Source organism: Rhineura floridana, chromosome 11 (assembly GCF_030035675.1).
Source record: "Rhineura floridana isolate rRhiFlo1 chromosome 11, rRhiFlo1.hap2, whole genome shotgun sequence".
Taxonomy (NCBI): Eukaryota; Metazoa; Chordata; class Lepidosauria; order Squamata; family Rhineuridae; genus Rhineura; species Rhineura floridana.
In genome coordinates, this window is record NC_084490.1 from 2,103,661 (window position 1) to 2,119,785 (window position 16,125).

The following is a 16,125-nucleotide window of genomic DNA, read 5'->3' on the forward strand; positions in this document are numbered from 1 at the left end:
GAGCAATGGGGGGTGGGAGCCTGTGAAAGCGTTTGTGGGGGAGGGCGAGGGAGGCAACAGGCAGACGTTGAGCTACAGAGAGAGAGAGGAGAAGGTAAAGAAGGATCTCTAGCCAGTGGGGCTGGTGGCCCCCATCTCAGTGGGGCAGATAATCTGCTCTGGGCTTTAATTTGAACGTTCAAGGAGCTCTCCAAGTTGCTTCCTTGAAAGTTTGGATTAAAACATAGAGCGGATTCACTGCCTCACTGATGTTGGAGCCACCAGCCTTCACTGCCTCTAGCCCCCATATTCCTCTGCTCCAGAGCAACCAGAAATGTGTGTGTGTGTGACAGAGAGGGTCTTTGTGCGACCTTATTGTGCAGATCCAAAGGGTTAGCTGTCATTCATTGAAGATAATGATTAATTTATTAGAGCTGTGGAAATATTGGTTATTGGTTCAAAACTCTGGACACATTCGGGGAGACTGAACATTGTACTTCCCCACTGAGCATGTGTCCAGCTAGAGAATCTATTTTCAAGGAAAATCGCTGTGTCGTCTGAAAGGTAAGCAGTGGGAGTGCTGATGAATCTGTCAGGAGCTCCAGGGGGATTCCAGCAGGAGGGGAAATTCTCAGTGTGGAATGAAACTGTATGTATGTATTAGGAAAGCAGGTATAAGCAGATTGTGTATCTGTTGCTCTGTACAAAGAAATATTTCATACCACAGTTTCATTTTGTCTGTAGATCAATCATTTCGGGGGAAACGGAGAAATTCTGAGATGTTGCCACCAGCTTTAGAACTGGGCGTTAAATCAGTTTCATTTGGCAACTCCAAAATGCCAATATTGGACAATTTGAGCATTGATGTAAACCTTTTTGACTTAAATATTTGAGCCAGTTTCACTTAGAAAGCCAACTGCCATGCAAACTGAAATGCCAGGGCTTTTCCGGCTGAAATAATACATTTCAAATATGAAAAAAATTGCTTATGGTTGTTAGTATTTTTAAGTTGCATCGTGGGCCATTTAGAAGTGGGTGATACCAAGGTAATTGCAAACAGAATATTGTATGAAATATAGGACTTCAATGAAATATATTTAATTTGATTGCTTTGGCTAACATTCTTTTTTCGTTTTGCATTTTAACGTGCCCCCAAATGTATTTATTTTGAAAGGGGAAACGTGTCAGTTATTGAGAATGCTTGTTAATCTTCACAGTTTAATTCTGTGAGTTTGGCTGATGATAACTGAAAACTTAATTTTGAATTAGCATTTCCCCCACAGTTGGATATTTGGACTTTGAAATTGCCAGTATCTGGCTTAAATGAACTCACAGAATCCTCTGAGACTGGGAGACTTCAGGCTTGCAGGGTCTATAATTTGTTTGTCTGTCTCTCTGTGTTTTACTAGAAATCTCCAGAAGTTCATCAACTGGATATACTTGCAAAAGAAGGGCAGGGATGGTGGAGGAGAAGGGGCCAACCGTGGAGGCTGGCGGCTCCATGTCAGTGGGGCAGTGGAATCCGCTCTGGGTTTTAGTCTGAACTTTCAAGGAGCTGTCTGAGGTGCTTTAGCATCGTGCATTCCACTGCCCCACAGACATGGAGCCACCAGCCACCTCTGAGGACGACACAGTCACAGAATTAAGACACGGGGCACTTCCAGACAGCCTTATTGTGTGTGCGGGGAGATTAAATGACATTGGCTATTTAAGCAGCATTCATTCTGATTTGTTTGTGGGGAGGTTAGATGATGTTGCAACAAAGCAAGCGTTATCCCACATTTCCCAGGGCATTTCCCAGTCACTTTCCTTAATAGCAAAAAGTCCAGTCTTTGGGGGAAGAGGGTTTGTTGCACAAGAGACCTCCCAAGCAACTATGACCGGGCAACCTGAATTTGCCCATGATTTATGTATATATTATTGCATTTCTATCCCACTTTCTTTCCTCCAAGGAGCTCAAGGTGGCATCCAAATATGATTCTCCCCCTCCTGATTTTATCCTCACAGCAACCCTGTGAGGTAGGTTAGGCTGAGAGACAGTGACTGGCCCCTAAGGTTACCCAGTGAGCTTCCTGGCTGAGTGGGAATCTGAACCCTGGTTGTCATAGAATCATAGAATAGTAGAGTTGGAAGGGGCCTATAAGGCCATCGAGTCCAACCCCTGCTCAGTACAGGAATCCAAATCAAAGCATCCCTGACAGATCTTGAATGCCTCCAGTGTTGCAGAGCCCACCACCTCCCGAGGTCATTGGTTCCATTGTTGTACCGCTCTAACAGTTAGGAAGTTTTTCCTGATGTTCATCCAAAAACTGGCTTCCTGCAACTTGAGCCCATTATTCCACGTCCTGCAGTCTGGGGTGATTGAGAAGAGATCCTGGCCCTCCTCTGTGTGGCAACTTTTCATGTACTTGAAGAGTGCTATCCTATCTCCCCTCAGTCTTCTCTTCTCAAGGCTAAACATGCCCAGTTCTCTCAGTCTCTCCTCATAGGGCTTTGTTTCCAGTCCCCTGATCATCCTTGTTGCCCTCCTCTGAACCCGTTCAAGTTTGTCTGCATCCTTCTTAAAGTGCAGCATCCAGAACTGGACACAGGACTCAAGATGAGGCCTAACCAGTGCTGAATAGAGGGGAACCAATACTTCACGCAATTTGGAAACTATACTTCTGTTAATGCAGCCTCCCAGGAAGGGCTGCTGCCAAAGGGTGGCCAGGGCAGGCCCTGGCTGAGGGCCCCTGTGGCCCAGAGGGGCTCCTGAAGGGCCCTTCGTATGGGTGGGAGAGTAGCGCTCCACTGCCGCGGATCGCAAGAAGGGAGCTTCCAGGCTGTCCGCCTGTTCGCTCTCACCACCTACCTCTCTCTTCTGTCTTATGCAGCTGCGTGCGCTGCGCATGCAAGGCCACCATCAATCAAGATGGCGGTGCAGACTTCTTTAAGAGGCTGATGCCCCTACCGCCATTTTGGTTGATGGCAGGCATGTGCGCACATGTAGTGTACTGCACATACATGCCATCAACCAAGATGGCAGTGAGGGCATCAGCACCTTAGAGAAGCCTCTGCCGCCATCTTGGTTGATGGCAGCCCTGCGCGCGCAGCATGCACAGCAGTAGGAGACAGGAGAGAGGTAAGTGGAACAGGCAGGAGCCACGTGCCCGGGCAGGCTGGTGGTGCCCAAGGGCCCAGTAATGCCTGGCGTCAACCCTGCTCCAAATTCCCAGTCCAAGACTGTAACTACTAGAGAGTTACAGAGAGCTTTGGCTATGGGGCGGTATATAAAAGTGATAAATGTAATAAATAAATAAATAAACTACTACACCACACTGGCTGCAATCCAAAAACAGTGACAATCTGGAAGCGCCTATGCCTCCAAGGACATGCTCAGCGCAGGATTATGTCTGCAGTGTCTGAAGGGGGCGCAGGGTCTCGTCTCACATGCAAAAATCCACTCCTGTTTTTTTTTTCCTCCCAAGCCACCTTCCTCTGAGCAGCCTAATTTTTAGAAGGAAAAAAAACCCCTTTTTGTTCTTGCTGTTCTTAAACAGTTCCGAGTCACAATCCCTTAGTGATCTACTGCGAGCCACCCACAATCTAATGATCCCAATCTAACGTCTCTTCTCCAGCCCCACCCCACTCCATGAGACGAGGAAGGGTCAGGTGCGCTGTGCAGATGACAGCAGGGAGGCCTGTTCCTCCAAGTGCATCAAAGAGGCTCTTTGCTTCTGTGAAATGCCCACTGGACTCAATTTGAAATGGACCGATTAATGCCAGAGTGGAGGGGGGGCTGCCTTGAAAGGCTGGAACATGTACACACCATATATCGAAAGCACATGACTTCCCCTCCAAAACCCTGGGAATTGTAGTCTGTTAAGGGTTCTGGAAATGGTAGCTCTGTGAGAGGTAAACTACAGTTCCCAGGATTCTTTGGGGGAAACAATGTGTTTTAAATGCACTTTAAATGCATGGTGCATGTGCAGCCAGACCCATGACCTTCAAGAGCAACCTCACTCTTTGCTCCATACCTGGCTTTCCATACCTTTCAAATTCAACCCTCCCCACCCCGATATATTCTGATTCCAGGTTCTTCATGCCCTCTCCAAAGCACAGCAATCAAGGGTCATCAAGAAGACATTAAATTCCTGGATATGGAAGACAAATACGAAGTGCAAGGAAGAAGCGGTACAACTTTCTTTCTTTCTTTCTTTCTTTGCTCCCACAGTTTGTTTGACTTTTAAAATTATTATTTCTTACCTGCCCATCACCACAGGGTCCCTGGGCAGAGTTCAACAATAAAATATACAATTATAAAACAGTTACAAGTATGAAACAAGTGTCAACGCAATTGAAAACAATTCTATACGTAAATCAATTAAAAATACAGACATTTAAAAATGATTCCGGATATGAACACAGTTTTAAAGTAGTTCCAACACAGACGGAGAATGGGATAAAGGTCTTTGCTTCAGAGGCTTGCTGAAAGAGGTGCATCATTAATGGCAGTGGGTGAGGTTGGCAGGGTGGCCCATTGCAGGCTGAAGAGGGTTCTGTGTTCATTGTACCTGCTGCTCGTTCCCTGCAGAATTTGGCCCACACCAGTCATACTCGTGGCGACAGCGTGTCTGTCCCGGCCACCGCCTGGTTTTTGCCCTCCTGGGGCTCGTCTGCATCTTCACTGTCACAATTGCCGTGTTTGGCTTAACTGGTGAGTAACTCAGTGGGAGAGACGTTGAGCTGGGTGGTGGTGCAGAAATTGGGGACATGGCAAAGAGAGGAGTGGGTGACCTGCTGTATGACAGCTGGAGGGGGGGGCATCAGTAACCTTGGGCCAGTCACTGTCTCTCAGCCTAACCTACCTTTCAGGGCTGTTGTGCAGACAAAATGGGGAGGGGAGAATCATGTAGACAAATTCATAGAGGATAAAGCCACCAGTGGCTACTAACCAGGATGGCTCCGCTCTCCGTCCCTGGAAGGACCAAAAGAACTGTCAATTTCAAGTCTCCCCAGTTCTCATTTTTCTAATCCTAAATTTGGTTCTCCACATTTCTGTCGTTTGTGATTTTTTTAAAACCCTCATGAAAATTCTTCAGCATTTTTGTGCAAATTTATCCTAATAAATACATTTTATATGTAGTTTTGACTAATGTACACATTTTCTGCAAGCAATTTCTCCTAATATAAATGCATTTTTCTATGTTACTTTATTTATTTATTTATTTATTTAAAATATTTATACCTCGCCCTTTTTCTAGAGAACTCAGGGCGGCTTACAAGAATAATCATAAAAAAGATTAAGACAGTAAATATACAAAATTAAAAACAATTAGAATGAATAAAATCAAGTACAATTAATTAACCAATTCAATTAAAAGCTCGTCTAAAAAGGATCGTCTTCACCTTAGCACGGAAGGACAAAAGCGAGGAGGCTAATCGCACTTCACTAGGGAGCAAATTCCACAATCTGGGGGCGGCCAACGAAAAAGCCATATTCTGTGTCTTTGCAAGAAGAACTTGTGAAAAAGATGGAATAGCGAGTAAGGCCTCAATGGAGGATCTTAGATTCCGGGCAGGTTCATAAAGGGAGATACAGTCTAAGAGATAACCAGGACCTAAGCCGTATAAGGCTTTATAGGTCAAAACCAGCACTTTGAATTGTGCCCGGAAACATATTGGCAGCCAGTGGAGCTGGTACAGCAAAGGGGTTATATTCATTTTGTGCGCCCTTTGCTTTGTGTGCGTTTTTGTAAACATTGCTTGGTTGCAGACCTGCATCGCAATATTTGGATACATGCAAATTTCAAAGGATGGCTGTGTTTTGGTTCTCATATTCCTTTGGAAAGTGAGATTTTGATAAATTCATCTTTAAATGGGAGACTGAATCAAATTTCTCCCCCAGTCAGAAGCAGCACGCTTCCGAATACCAGTTGCCGGTAGCCGCAGGAGGGGACAGTGCTCTTGCGCTCAGGTCCTGCTTGCCAGCTTCCCATGGGGGCATCTGGTTGGCCACTGCGAGAACAGGATGCCGGACTAGATGGGGCCCTTTGGGCCTGATCCAGCTGCTGCTGTGGGGCTCTTCTGATATTCTTATGTGCACCACCTTGAGCTCCATGGCGGAAAAGGTGGTATATATACATGCAAGAAACGGGGGGGGGAGAAATGGACTGCCTTCAAGTCGATCCCAACTTATGGCGACCCTATAAATAAGGTTTTCATGGTAAGTGGTATTCAGAGGGGGTTTCCCATTGCCTTCCTCTGGGGCTGAGAGGCAGTGACTGGCCCAAGGTCACCCAGTGAGCTTCAGGGCTGTGTGGGGATTCGAACCCTGCTCTCCCAGGTCGTAGTCCAGCACCTTAAGCACTACACCACACTGGCTCTCAAGAAATAAAGAAACAAGAAATAAAATAATGGTGATGAGGCCAAATGTGAGATTGGGGCTGTTCTGTCATCTGGGAAGCAGAGACAATTAGTGAGCAAGTGGCGCAGGTGACTACAGAAGGGTCAGATCGCCGCTTGGCTATTGTGGGAAGGATCAGAGTGCTGGATTAGATGGGCCCCCTTTGGCCTGATCCGGCTGTGGCGCTTTTTTAACAGAAGCGTGAAGAATGAACGGTGGACTGAGGAAGGAGAGGCTTATCATAGAATCATAGAACAGTAGAGTTGGAAGGAGCCCATAAGGCCATCAAGTCCACCCCCCTGCTCAATGCAGGGATCCAAATCATGTTTGCTTGTACAACTGCTCAGGAGAAGTGTGGGAAAAGGAATGGATGGGTTAATAATTTTGGGTTGACTGCATTGCACAGATGGCCGCTTCCCCACCTGGTTAGAGTTTGCCAGGTACCTAACAATCTAACGACATTAGGAAGAGTCTGGCGGGCAGCTGGATCAGGCCAGAGGGGGGCCATCTAGGCCAGGGGGCAGGCAGATGTCTTCCTGGGAAGCTCAGAAGTGGGACGTGCATGCAACAGCATTCTCCCCTCTCATGCGCTATTGGTGGCCACCACTGCCTCTTGTGGGAGCGAATTCCATAGTTTAGCTTTGCGCTTTGTGAAGAAGTATTTTCTTTCGTCTGTCCTGAGCCTTCCAATATTTAGCTCCATTGGGTTCTAATATTACGAGAGAGGGAGAATGTTTGAGCAGCACCTATGTGATTCCAGGGCTACTACTTTAAATTTAAAGGTGGCCTCTCAGCAGTAGAGTGTCTTCTTTGCATGTTGAAGGTTCATGCACAACAGATGCTCTGTTGCAGAGCTATGGCCCTTTCTCCCATTAAATGCTGCGTAGGACACCTGCTTTAATTCTGTTTCCTGCTAGTTGCGGAAAAGCCATGCCTCACCAGCACAGAAGAGCCTCAGTGTGGGAAACAGCCACAGCGGACCAGTCCACCCTAACAGCCTACCGCAGAGTGACAGCCATTCAAAGTAGCCTCTCCTCTGTGTGGCCCTGAGAATGATGAGATCTTGGATTTGCAAAGGAAATAATGAGTGTGTGTGTGAATTTGGCTGTGCCAAAGTAGTACAGGCAGCCAAAGGAGATGAGTGTATGTGTGAATGAGAGTGCAAGGAAGGGTCTTGGGCACAGGTGACAGGTAGGAGATGAAGCTGGAGGAAGGGACCAGCAGAGGGCACCGATTTATCTGACCTTCATCCACTTCTCTCACCCCAGGGCGCAAGATTGGCACTGATTTGAGGGGGATGCAGGGAGACCTCAAGAGTGTCAATCGCACGGTCTTTGTGGAGTTAGCGGCTTTGAAAAACAAGGGTAAGTCAAGGAAACTTCTCTTCATGAGTATATTCTGGGGCTCACCTCTCTGAGGTTGAGGGATGCAATTGCCTGTCATGGTGTCCAGTAGTGGCTGAAGGAGGGGGAAATGGGAGGTGCAAAGGTCGGTATGGGGGCAGGGGAGGGAACAGGATTGTAGCTCATCTGCGTTGCATGCAAAAAGTCCCTGGTTGCAACTCTGCTGTCTCCAGCTATGAGTGGGAAAAACTCCCCTTTTGAAACCCTAGAGAACTGCTGCCAGTCAGTGTAGGCTGTACAGCTATGCATAGCCCCCCTTGTTATGGAAATATGTGTGTATATATATGTGTATGATACTCAGTAGTCTGAGTTGTGTGTGCCAGTGTGTGTATATATCGAAGAAGCAGGCTTTTGCCCTGCATTGAGATCACTGAGACTTAAGACTTAGTAAAATAAGAAAAGCTACTTTATTTGTAGAAATGCATAGTAGATAGGAAAGGCAGACCTAGTTCTAAGTTGGAGGCGCAGTGCCCAGACGTGGACATTGCCCTCATGGCTCAGGAGAGAGAGCAAAGACAGAGATGTTTCCTCTCTCCTTGGACAGTGGAAGAAGAAGACAAAGGAAGGAGTGGCAGGTCAGCTTCCCTGAGCATATCAGTTTACAACGAAAGGAAGTTAGGTAGAGAAGAGCACAAGTCAAGGTAGGCCAGCCTAGCCAGGTGGAGCACCCAAATCTATCTCCCTTCTGGAATCCAAACAAAGGACAAACAGGAGTTGCTGTTGCCCCCACTTCCAACACCCCTGACCAAATTCAGACCCCCCAATTTCCCTCCGACTCAAGGAACACCTGGCTGGCTCAGATCCAGTCCCTAATCAATTTGGGGTGGTGTTCTGGCCAACCCCTTCGGAACCAGGCTCAGGGGCGCTGACGTGTCTTTCTCTGTGACTTTTAATGTGAAACTTAACATGCAAGTGGTACATAGATCAGACTACACAGGCCACACAGGCCTCTGGGTCTCTACAAGGCATTGCTAGGTACCCGTACTCAAGCGAAGATGGTGTCACAGCACTGAGAGCTTGGAAAAGTTACTTTTTTGAACTACAACTCCCATCAGCCCAATCCAGTGGCCATGCTGGCTGGGGCTGATGGGAGTTGTAGTTTAAAAAAGTAACTTTTCCAAGCTCATTGAGACAAGGACCCCTCAAGAAGGTTTGGGGCAGGCGCACTACTTGTGTGGGAACTGTCGGAGCAGGACTGGGCAAGCAAATGGGCCCTCCTACAAATAGTCTGGGGAGGGGGCTCAGTATATCCACACCTGACCTTGGCAACAGAGGCGGAGACACCTCAGACTCCACCTTCGAGTTCTCCAGCTGGGCGGGAGCAGCAAATGTTCCGGAGGCAGCGTAGGTGGGTGATCCTTTGGTGATTCAGCCTTGTCTGCAGCTGCCCACACCTCAGGGGCAATGCTGTTGCTCAGCAGATCACTGGGTTCCTCCCCAGTTTCATCAGCCACCCCCAGCAGACCACTGGGCCCCTCCCCAGGATCCCAGTCCTCCTCCTCTTCGGAGCCACTCTGCCAGGAATGCTCTATGCGGCTCATGACAGGTGGGGCTAATGTTCCATTAGGGGTTATTAAACCCTAATTAAAACATACAGTCAGGAGGGGTGAGGGGAAGGGGGTGCTGTCTCTCTTCCTGACCCCTGCAGCCCTCAGGATTGAATCCTCTGCTCACCAGCTGGAGAGCATAGGGTCCAGTCCTGCTCAGTTTGGCTGCATGTGTGCGTTCCCCTGCAGCCAAAGCTCTTTCTTCCTGCTGGACGCTCCGCCCCCTGATAATACCAGATTGCTCCAGACAGGCCTGAAGTGGGGTGATCCAGAGCTGTTTCCACCCAACTCAGCCAGAGTCCCCAGCATTGGCCCGATTCGGTTCAGGATTCAGGCTTTGGCTGAATCTGGTGCACAGCCCTAGTAGATAGTACTGAGCTGGATGGATCCAGCGGTCTGACTCGGCATACGAAGGGGTTTGGGTAGTTCTGTACCAGGCTGGCCACAGCTGTCTCTCTCCCCTGCTCTGCAATGTGATCACTTTCTCCGCACCTCTTGAGTTAACAAAAGCAGATGAGCTTTTAAAAAAGTTATTGCTGTTGTTGGTACCTCTGCCTGTGCAGAAACCAGGGAGACAACACAAATATCTAGAAATGTATATCCTGCTTCTAAAATGTTGACATTAAATTTCAAAAGTGGCTAACAATAAATATTAATTTTTTAAAACTTTTATTTTAAAAAATAACCAATAAAAGCCAGAAGATGAAAAGTCATAAAGAATATAAGAAATATCAGAAAGAAAAATAATCAAATGCCAGACAGAACCACAATCTCTTTAAATGTTTTTAGCAAATCAACATTCACTAAAAAACATGTGCAAGCAATAAGGTAGCGCCCAAGCCTTTGCCAACCTGGTGCCCTCCAGATGTTCTGGGCTACAACTCCCATAAGCCCCACACTGGGAAAAGTTGACCTCAAGCTGAGCAAAGAAGAGGCCAGGTGGAACTCTCTAGGGAAAGCATTCTGCAAATGGGATGCAATCCCCTCCCCTCCAAAGACCCTTACCTCAATAAGGATAAGGCAAGGGGGTGGCACCAGCATTCAGGCAGTGTATGTGTGTGTGTGTGTGTGTGTCTGACTGTCAGTCTGTGTTTGCAAAAGCTTGGATGTGACTTTCCCAACCCTAACCCTTAACCTGTTTGTTCCAAGTCCAGAGGCAGATGATTTGAAGACGCTCGTGAAGATTGACCATCTGGTACAAAACCTGACTGAGGAGGTGAAGGAAGGTGGGTCAGCTGGTGCACCAACTATGGCCATTCTTGGAAAAGGATAGCCTGACTGTGGTGATTCAAGTGCTGGTAACCTCAATTTTTGTGGTGCTCCATTTAGGGCAACCCTTGCGCCTGGTGTGGAACCTCCAGATGGTGCAAAATGCTGCGGCTAGACTGTTGTTGGGGAGAGATTATCACTAGCACATAACTCCGGTGCTTAAAAGCTTGCACTGGCTGCTGCCCATATGTTATCGGGCCATGTTGGAGGTTCGAGTATTGCTCTACAAGGCTCTTAACTTGGGTCCAGGATATCTTAAGGACCACCTGATCCCTTGTATATCCTGGCCTAATCACTAAGATCTTGGGGAAATCTCTGTTGGTCGCCCCCCATTGCATAGATGCACGGCTCACAAGGACTGGAAGCCATGCATTTAGTGGGCCCAAGCCTGTGGAACTCCCTCCCAGCTGAGATTGGACAGGCACCCTCTTAGTTGACCTTCAGGTGCATGACAAAAACTTCCTTCTTCCAGCAGGTACTTTAAGGTAGAGTTTGGTTTGATGATTATTTTATTGTTTTATTTTAAATATGGCTGCTCATTTTTTATGTACGCTGCTTAGAAATGCAAAAGATTAAATGGTATAAAAATGCCTTACATGAATGAATGAATATATTAACTACAAATATAACAGAAAGAAAAAATAAGCAAGTTCAGGTCACACATTAATATAAACAGTTCATATGTGCAAATAGATATCCAAATCAGATGGTAAGATATACGTTCGACATGCAGAAAGGGCAGTAAGAGCTTCAGACCATCGACTAACAGATGGTGGGTGTTTATTCTACTGATCTTGAAGTATAAATCTCTTTGCACTCATCAGGGCTTGAAGGGTCCACTTTCATTGCCCATCTGTTAGTCCCCAGATCACAGGAATATAATTTAAAAGTGTGTTGTTGTTGTTATGTGCCTCCAAGTCGACTACGACTTATGGCGACCCTATGAATCAGCGACCTCCAAGAGCATCTGTCATGAACCACCCTGTTCAGATCTTGTAAGTTCAGGTCTGTGGCTTCCTCTATGGAATCAATCCATCTCTTGTTTGGCCTTCCTCTTTTTCTACTCCCTTCTGTTTTTCCAAGCATTATTATCTTTTCTAATGAATCATGTCTTCTCATTATGTGTCCAAAGTATGATAATCTCAAGTTTCATCATTTTAGCTTCTAGTGATAGTTCTGGTTTAATTTGTCCTAACACCCAATTATTTGTCTTTTTTGCAGTCCATGGTATCCACAAAGCTCTCTTCCAACATCACATTTCAAATGAGTTGATTTTTCTCTTATCCGCCTTTTTCACTGTTCAACTTTCACATCCATACAAAGAGATTGGGAATAGCATGGTCTGAATGATCCAGACTTTAGTGTTCAGTGATACATCTTTACGTTTGAGGACCTTTTCTAGTTCTCTCACAGGTGCCCTCCCCAGTCCTAGCCTTCTTCTGATTTCTTGACTATTGTCTCCATTTTGGTTAAGGACTGTGCTGAGGTATTGATAATCCTTGAGAAGTTCAATGTCCTCATTGTCAACTGTAAAGTTACATAAATCTTCTGTTGTCATTACTTTAGTCTTCTTGACTTTCAGCTGTAGTCCCGCTTTTGTGCTTTCCTCTTTAACTTTCATCAGCATTCGTTTCAAATCATGACTGGTTTCTGCTAGTAATATGGTATCGTCTGCATATCTTAAATTATTTATATTTCTCCCTCCAATTTCCTCCTTCATCTTAGTTGAATCCTGCTTTCCGTGTGATATGTTCTGCTTATAGATTAAATAAATAGGGTGATAAAATACTCCCCTGTCTCACACCCTTTCCGATGGGGAACCAATTGGTTTCTCCATATTCTGTCCTTACAGTAGCCTCTTGTGCAGAGTATAGGTTGCGCATCAGGACAATCAAATGCTGTGGCGCCCCCATTTCTTTTAAAGCATTCCATAGTTTTTCAAGTTCTACACAGTCAAAGGCTTTGCTGTAATCTATAAAGCACAGGGTGATTTTCTTCTGAAATTCCTTTGCCCGTTCCATTATCCAATGTATGTTTGCGATATGATCTCTGGTGCCTCTTCCCTTTCTAAATCCAGCTTGGATGTCTGGCATTTCTCGCTCCATATATGGCAAGAGCCTTTGTTGTAGAATCTTGAGCATTACTTTACTTGCATGGGATATTAAGGCAATAGTTCGATAATTACTGCATTCCCTGGGATCCCCTTTCTTTGGAATTTGGATGTATATGGAACGCTTCCAGTCTGTGGGCCATTGTTTAGTTTTCCATATTTCTTGACAGGTTTTAGTCAAAATTTGGACTGATTCAGTCTCAGTAGCTTGTAGCATCTGTATGCCATCTGTTCCTGGTGATTTGTTTCTTCCAAGTATTTGAAGAGCAGCTTTCACCTCACATTCTAAAATTTCTGGTTCTTCATCAGATGGTTCCTCCATGAATGAATCTGTCATCCTGGAATCTCTTTTACAGAGTTCTTCGGAGTATTGCTTCCATCTTCCTTTTATTTCATCTTGGTCAGTCAATGTGTCCCCCTGTAGATTATTCAACATCCCTGCTCTTGGTTTAAATTTCCCTTTCATTTCTCTAATCTTTTGGAACAGGGCTCTTGTTCTACCCTTTTTGTTGTCCTCTTCTATTTCTATACAGTAACTATTGTAATAGTTCTCTTTGTCCCTACATACTAGTCACTGTATTGTTGCATTTAGGGTTCTGACTGTGTTTCTATCTCCTTTTGCTTTTGCTTTCCTTCTCTCTTTAACCATTTGAAGAGTTTCTTCAGTCATCCATTGGGGTCTTTCTCTCTTTTTAACTAGAGGTATTGTCTTTTTGCATTCTTCTCTGATAACATCTCTGACTTCATTCCATACTACTTCTGGTTCTCTGTCAACTAAGTTTAAAGCCTCAAACCTGTTCCTTATTTGATCTTTATATGCTTCTGGAATGTTATTTAAATTGTATTTTGGCATTATGATTGCTTTGTTGTTCTTCTTTAGCTTTACTCTGATTTTCGATACGACCAGTTCATGATCTGTACCGCAGTCTGCTCCTGGTCTTGTTTTTGCAGAAAGTATGGAACTTCTCCATCTTCTGCTACCAATTATATAATCAATTTGATTCCTATATTGACCATTTGGTGATGTCCACGTGTATAGTCGTCTTTTTGGTTGTTCAAAAAATGTGTTGGCAAGAAACAAATTATTGGCTTCACAGAATTCAATAAGTCTTTCTCCTGCTTCATTTCTGTCACCTAAGGCCCATTTCCCCACAATTCCTAATTCTTCTCTGTTCCCTACTTTTGCATTCCAATCCCCCATGATTATCAGCACATCTTGTTTTGGTGTGTGATCAATTTCTTCCTGTACTTCTGCATAAAATCTCTCCAATTCCTCTTCTTCTGTGTTTGTCGTCGGAGCATAGACTTCGATGATGGTTATGTTGATAGGTTTCCCATTTAATCTCATTGATATCACTCACTCAGACTTTGTGTTGTAGCTCCTAATTGCTTTTGCTACATCACTTCTCACTATTAAAGCAACCCCATTTCTTCTTAGTTTCTCATTTCCTGCATAAAATATTTTGTAGTTGCCTGATTGGAAATGTCCCATTCCCATCCATTTTAGTTCGCTCACACCAAGTATCGTAATGTTGATGCGTTCTATTTCTTGCTTGACAATTTCTAACTTTCCCTGGTTCATGCTTCTCACATTCCATGTTCCTATTGTGTGCGTCATACAACTCCGGACCCTCCTTTCGCATCTGTGCACATCAGCCTCTGGGCTTCCTTTCGGCTTTGACCCAGCTGCGTCATTAGTCACAGCGCTACTCGTACTTGTCCTTTGTTCTTCCCCAGTAGCTTGGTGAGTGCCTTCTGACCTGGGGGTCTCATCTTCCAGCACTACCTCGTGTTGCATTTTGGATACTCTGTTCATATGATTTTCGTGGTAAGAGGTATTCAGAGGTGGTTTACCATTGCCTTCCTCTGAGTCTGGATGTATCTTAGTCTGGTGTCTCAGCTTTGACCATTTCACCTTGGGTTCCGCTGCTAGGAGTCTAGCCTCTTGGTCTAGACTCCTGATGGCATTGCTCTTAGCTTCTTCAACACACTCAAACCCCCTCACCATGTTAAGGTGTGAACACCCATAAATATCAAGGGTTTTTCCAAAATGAATGTTAATGTGAACAACAATTTCTGGCCAAAAATAAGACAATCCTACATCATACGCCTCAATGTATTTTTACAAAATTTTAAATACGTTGCAAGTCACTTGGAGAACTTTTTGTGTAAGAAGCAACTAAAAAGTTTAATTAATAATAATCTTGTGGTAGTGAGTTCCACAGTTTAACTCTGTGCTGTGTGAAGAAGTGCTTCCCTTTGTCTCTCTTGAATCTTCCTATCATTCACCAACATTGAATGACCTCAGCTGGGTTCAAGGGTTATATGAGAGAAGGCAATAAGCACTTTTATTAGACCATATCCCTGTGATCATGATGAGCCCCTTGCTGTGGGGCTGAGGGGGAATCGTGTCAAATGACCCTTATTTCCTTTCACCTGCTGCAGTAAAGACCCAGTTCCACGACCAGATCTCTAAGCTGCGGATCAACATTCGGACCCAAAATTGCAACCTGGAGAATGCTAAACGCAATCAAACAGGTCAGGAATTAATTTGGAAGAGGCACTCACAGGGTAGGGTGGGGTTGCATGTGCAGAGGACAGACTGGGCACAAACACGGAAGGCAAAACTGGATCATGTAATCATGTTTTAACGTCTCCAAGGCAACGAGAAGGAAGTGACTTCTTCTACGTTGAGGAGTCTGCCTTGCGAATGTTCTGGCGTTGCACCCAGGTCACGACTCAACATGTTCTTGTTCAAATGAATTTTGAAAGATTGCCGAAGACCGTAAGAAGAGCCGGCTGACTCAGGCCAAAGGGGGGCAGAGCTTGGAAAAGTTACTTTTTTGAACTACAACTCCCATCAGCCCCAGCCAGCATGGCCACTGGATTGGGCTGATGGGCGTTGTAGTTCAAAAAAGTAACTTTTCCAAGCTCTGAAGGGGAGCCCATCATCTAGCCCAGCAGCTTGTTCACAGAGTGGCCAACCAGAGGCCGCAAAGGGGGGGGGGCACAAGCAGATCACCTGAGCGCAAGAGCACCCTCCCCTTTCTTGGTATTCCCAAGCATCCTGTCTCTGACCGTGGAGGTATAATGTAGCCAATGTAGCTAGCAGTCACTGATAGCCTTATTCTCCATGAATTTATCTTAACCCTCTTTTAGAGCCATCCATGTTGGCAGCCGTCACTGCCCCGAAGTGGTGCAGTTCAGGGCAGAGAGTTTGGCAAGAATACCCCTTCCCTGTTAGTCCTCTGCTCTGAATTGCCAGCAGCATCCAGTCTGTGTGCAAGGAGTATGTCCTTCGGGCTAAGACTGCTAGCCACCTTTGCCTTGACTTCACAGCACGTGGTGCCAGTGAGTTCCACAAGTTAACATGTAGAGCAGGAGTGTGGAACCTCAGGCCCAGGGACCAAGTGTGGCCCTCCAGGCCTCTCT

General features: G+C 45.6%; 1 protein-coding gene across 3 annotated transcripts in view; it reads left to right on the top strand.

Annotated features, from left to right (window-relative positions):
• Nucleotides 1–16,125, top strand: part of LOC133365887 (asialoglycoprotein receptor 1-like) — an 18,681-nt gene continuing 2,556 nt past the window's right edge. For 2 of the 3 annotated variants that reach the window (XM_061588305.1, XM_061588306.1), the window contains exons 1-6: nt 104–543; nt 4,054–4,152; nt 4,553–4,675; nt 7,633–7,728; nt 10,469–10,540; nt 15,139–15,231. In XM_061588305.1, the coding sequence (XP_061444289.1) occupies nt 4,119–4,152; nt 4,553–4,675; nt 7,633–7,728; nt 10,469–10,540; nt 15,139–15,231 (418 nt within the window). In that variant the 5' untranslated portion in view covers nt 104–543; nt 4,054–4,118. The other variant, XM_061588307.1, reaches the window with a different exon arrangement.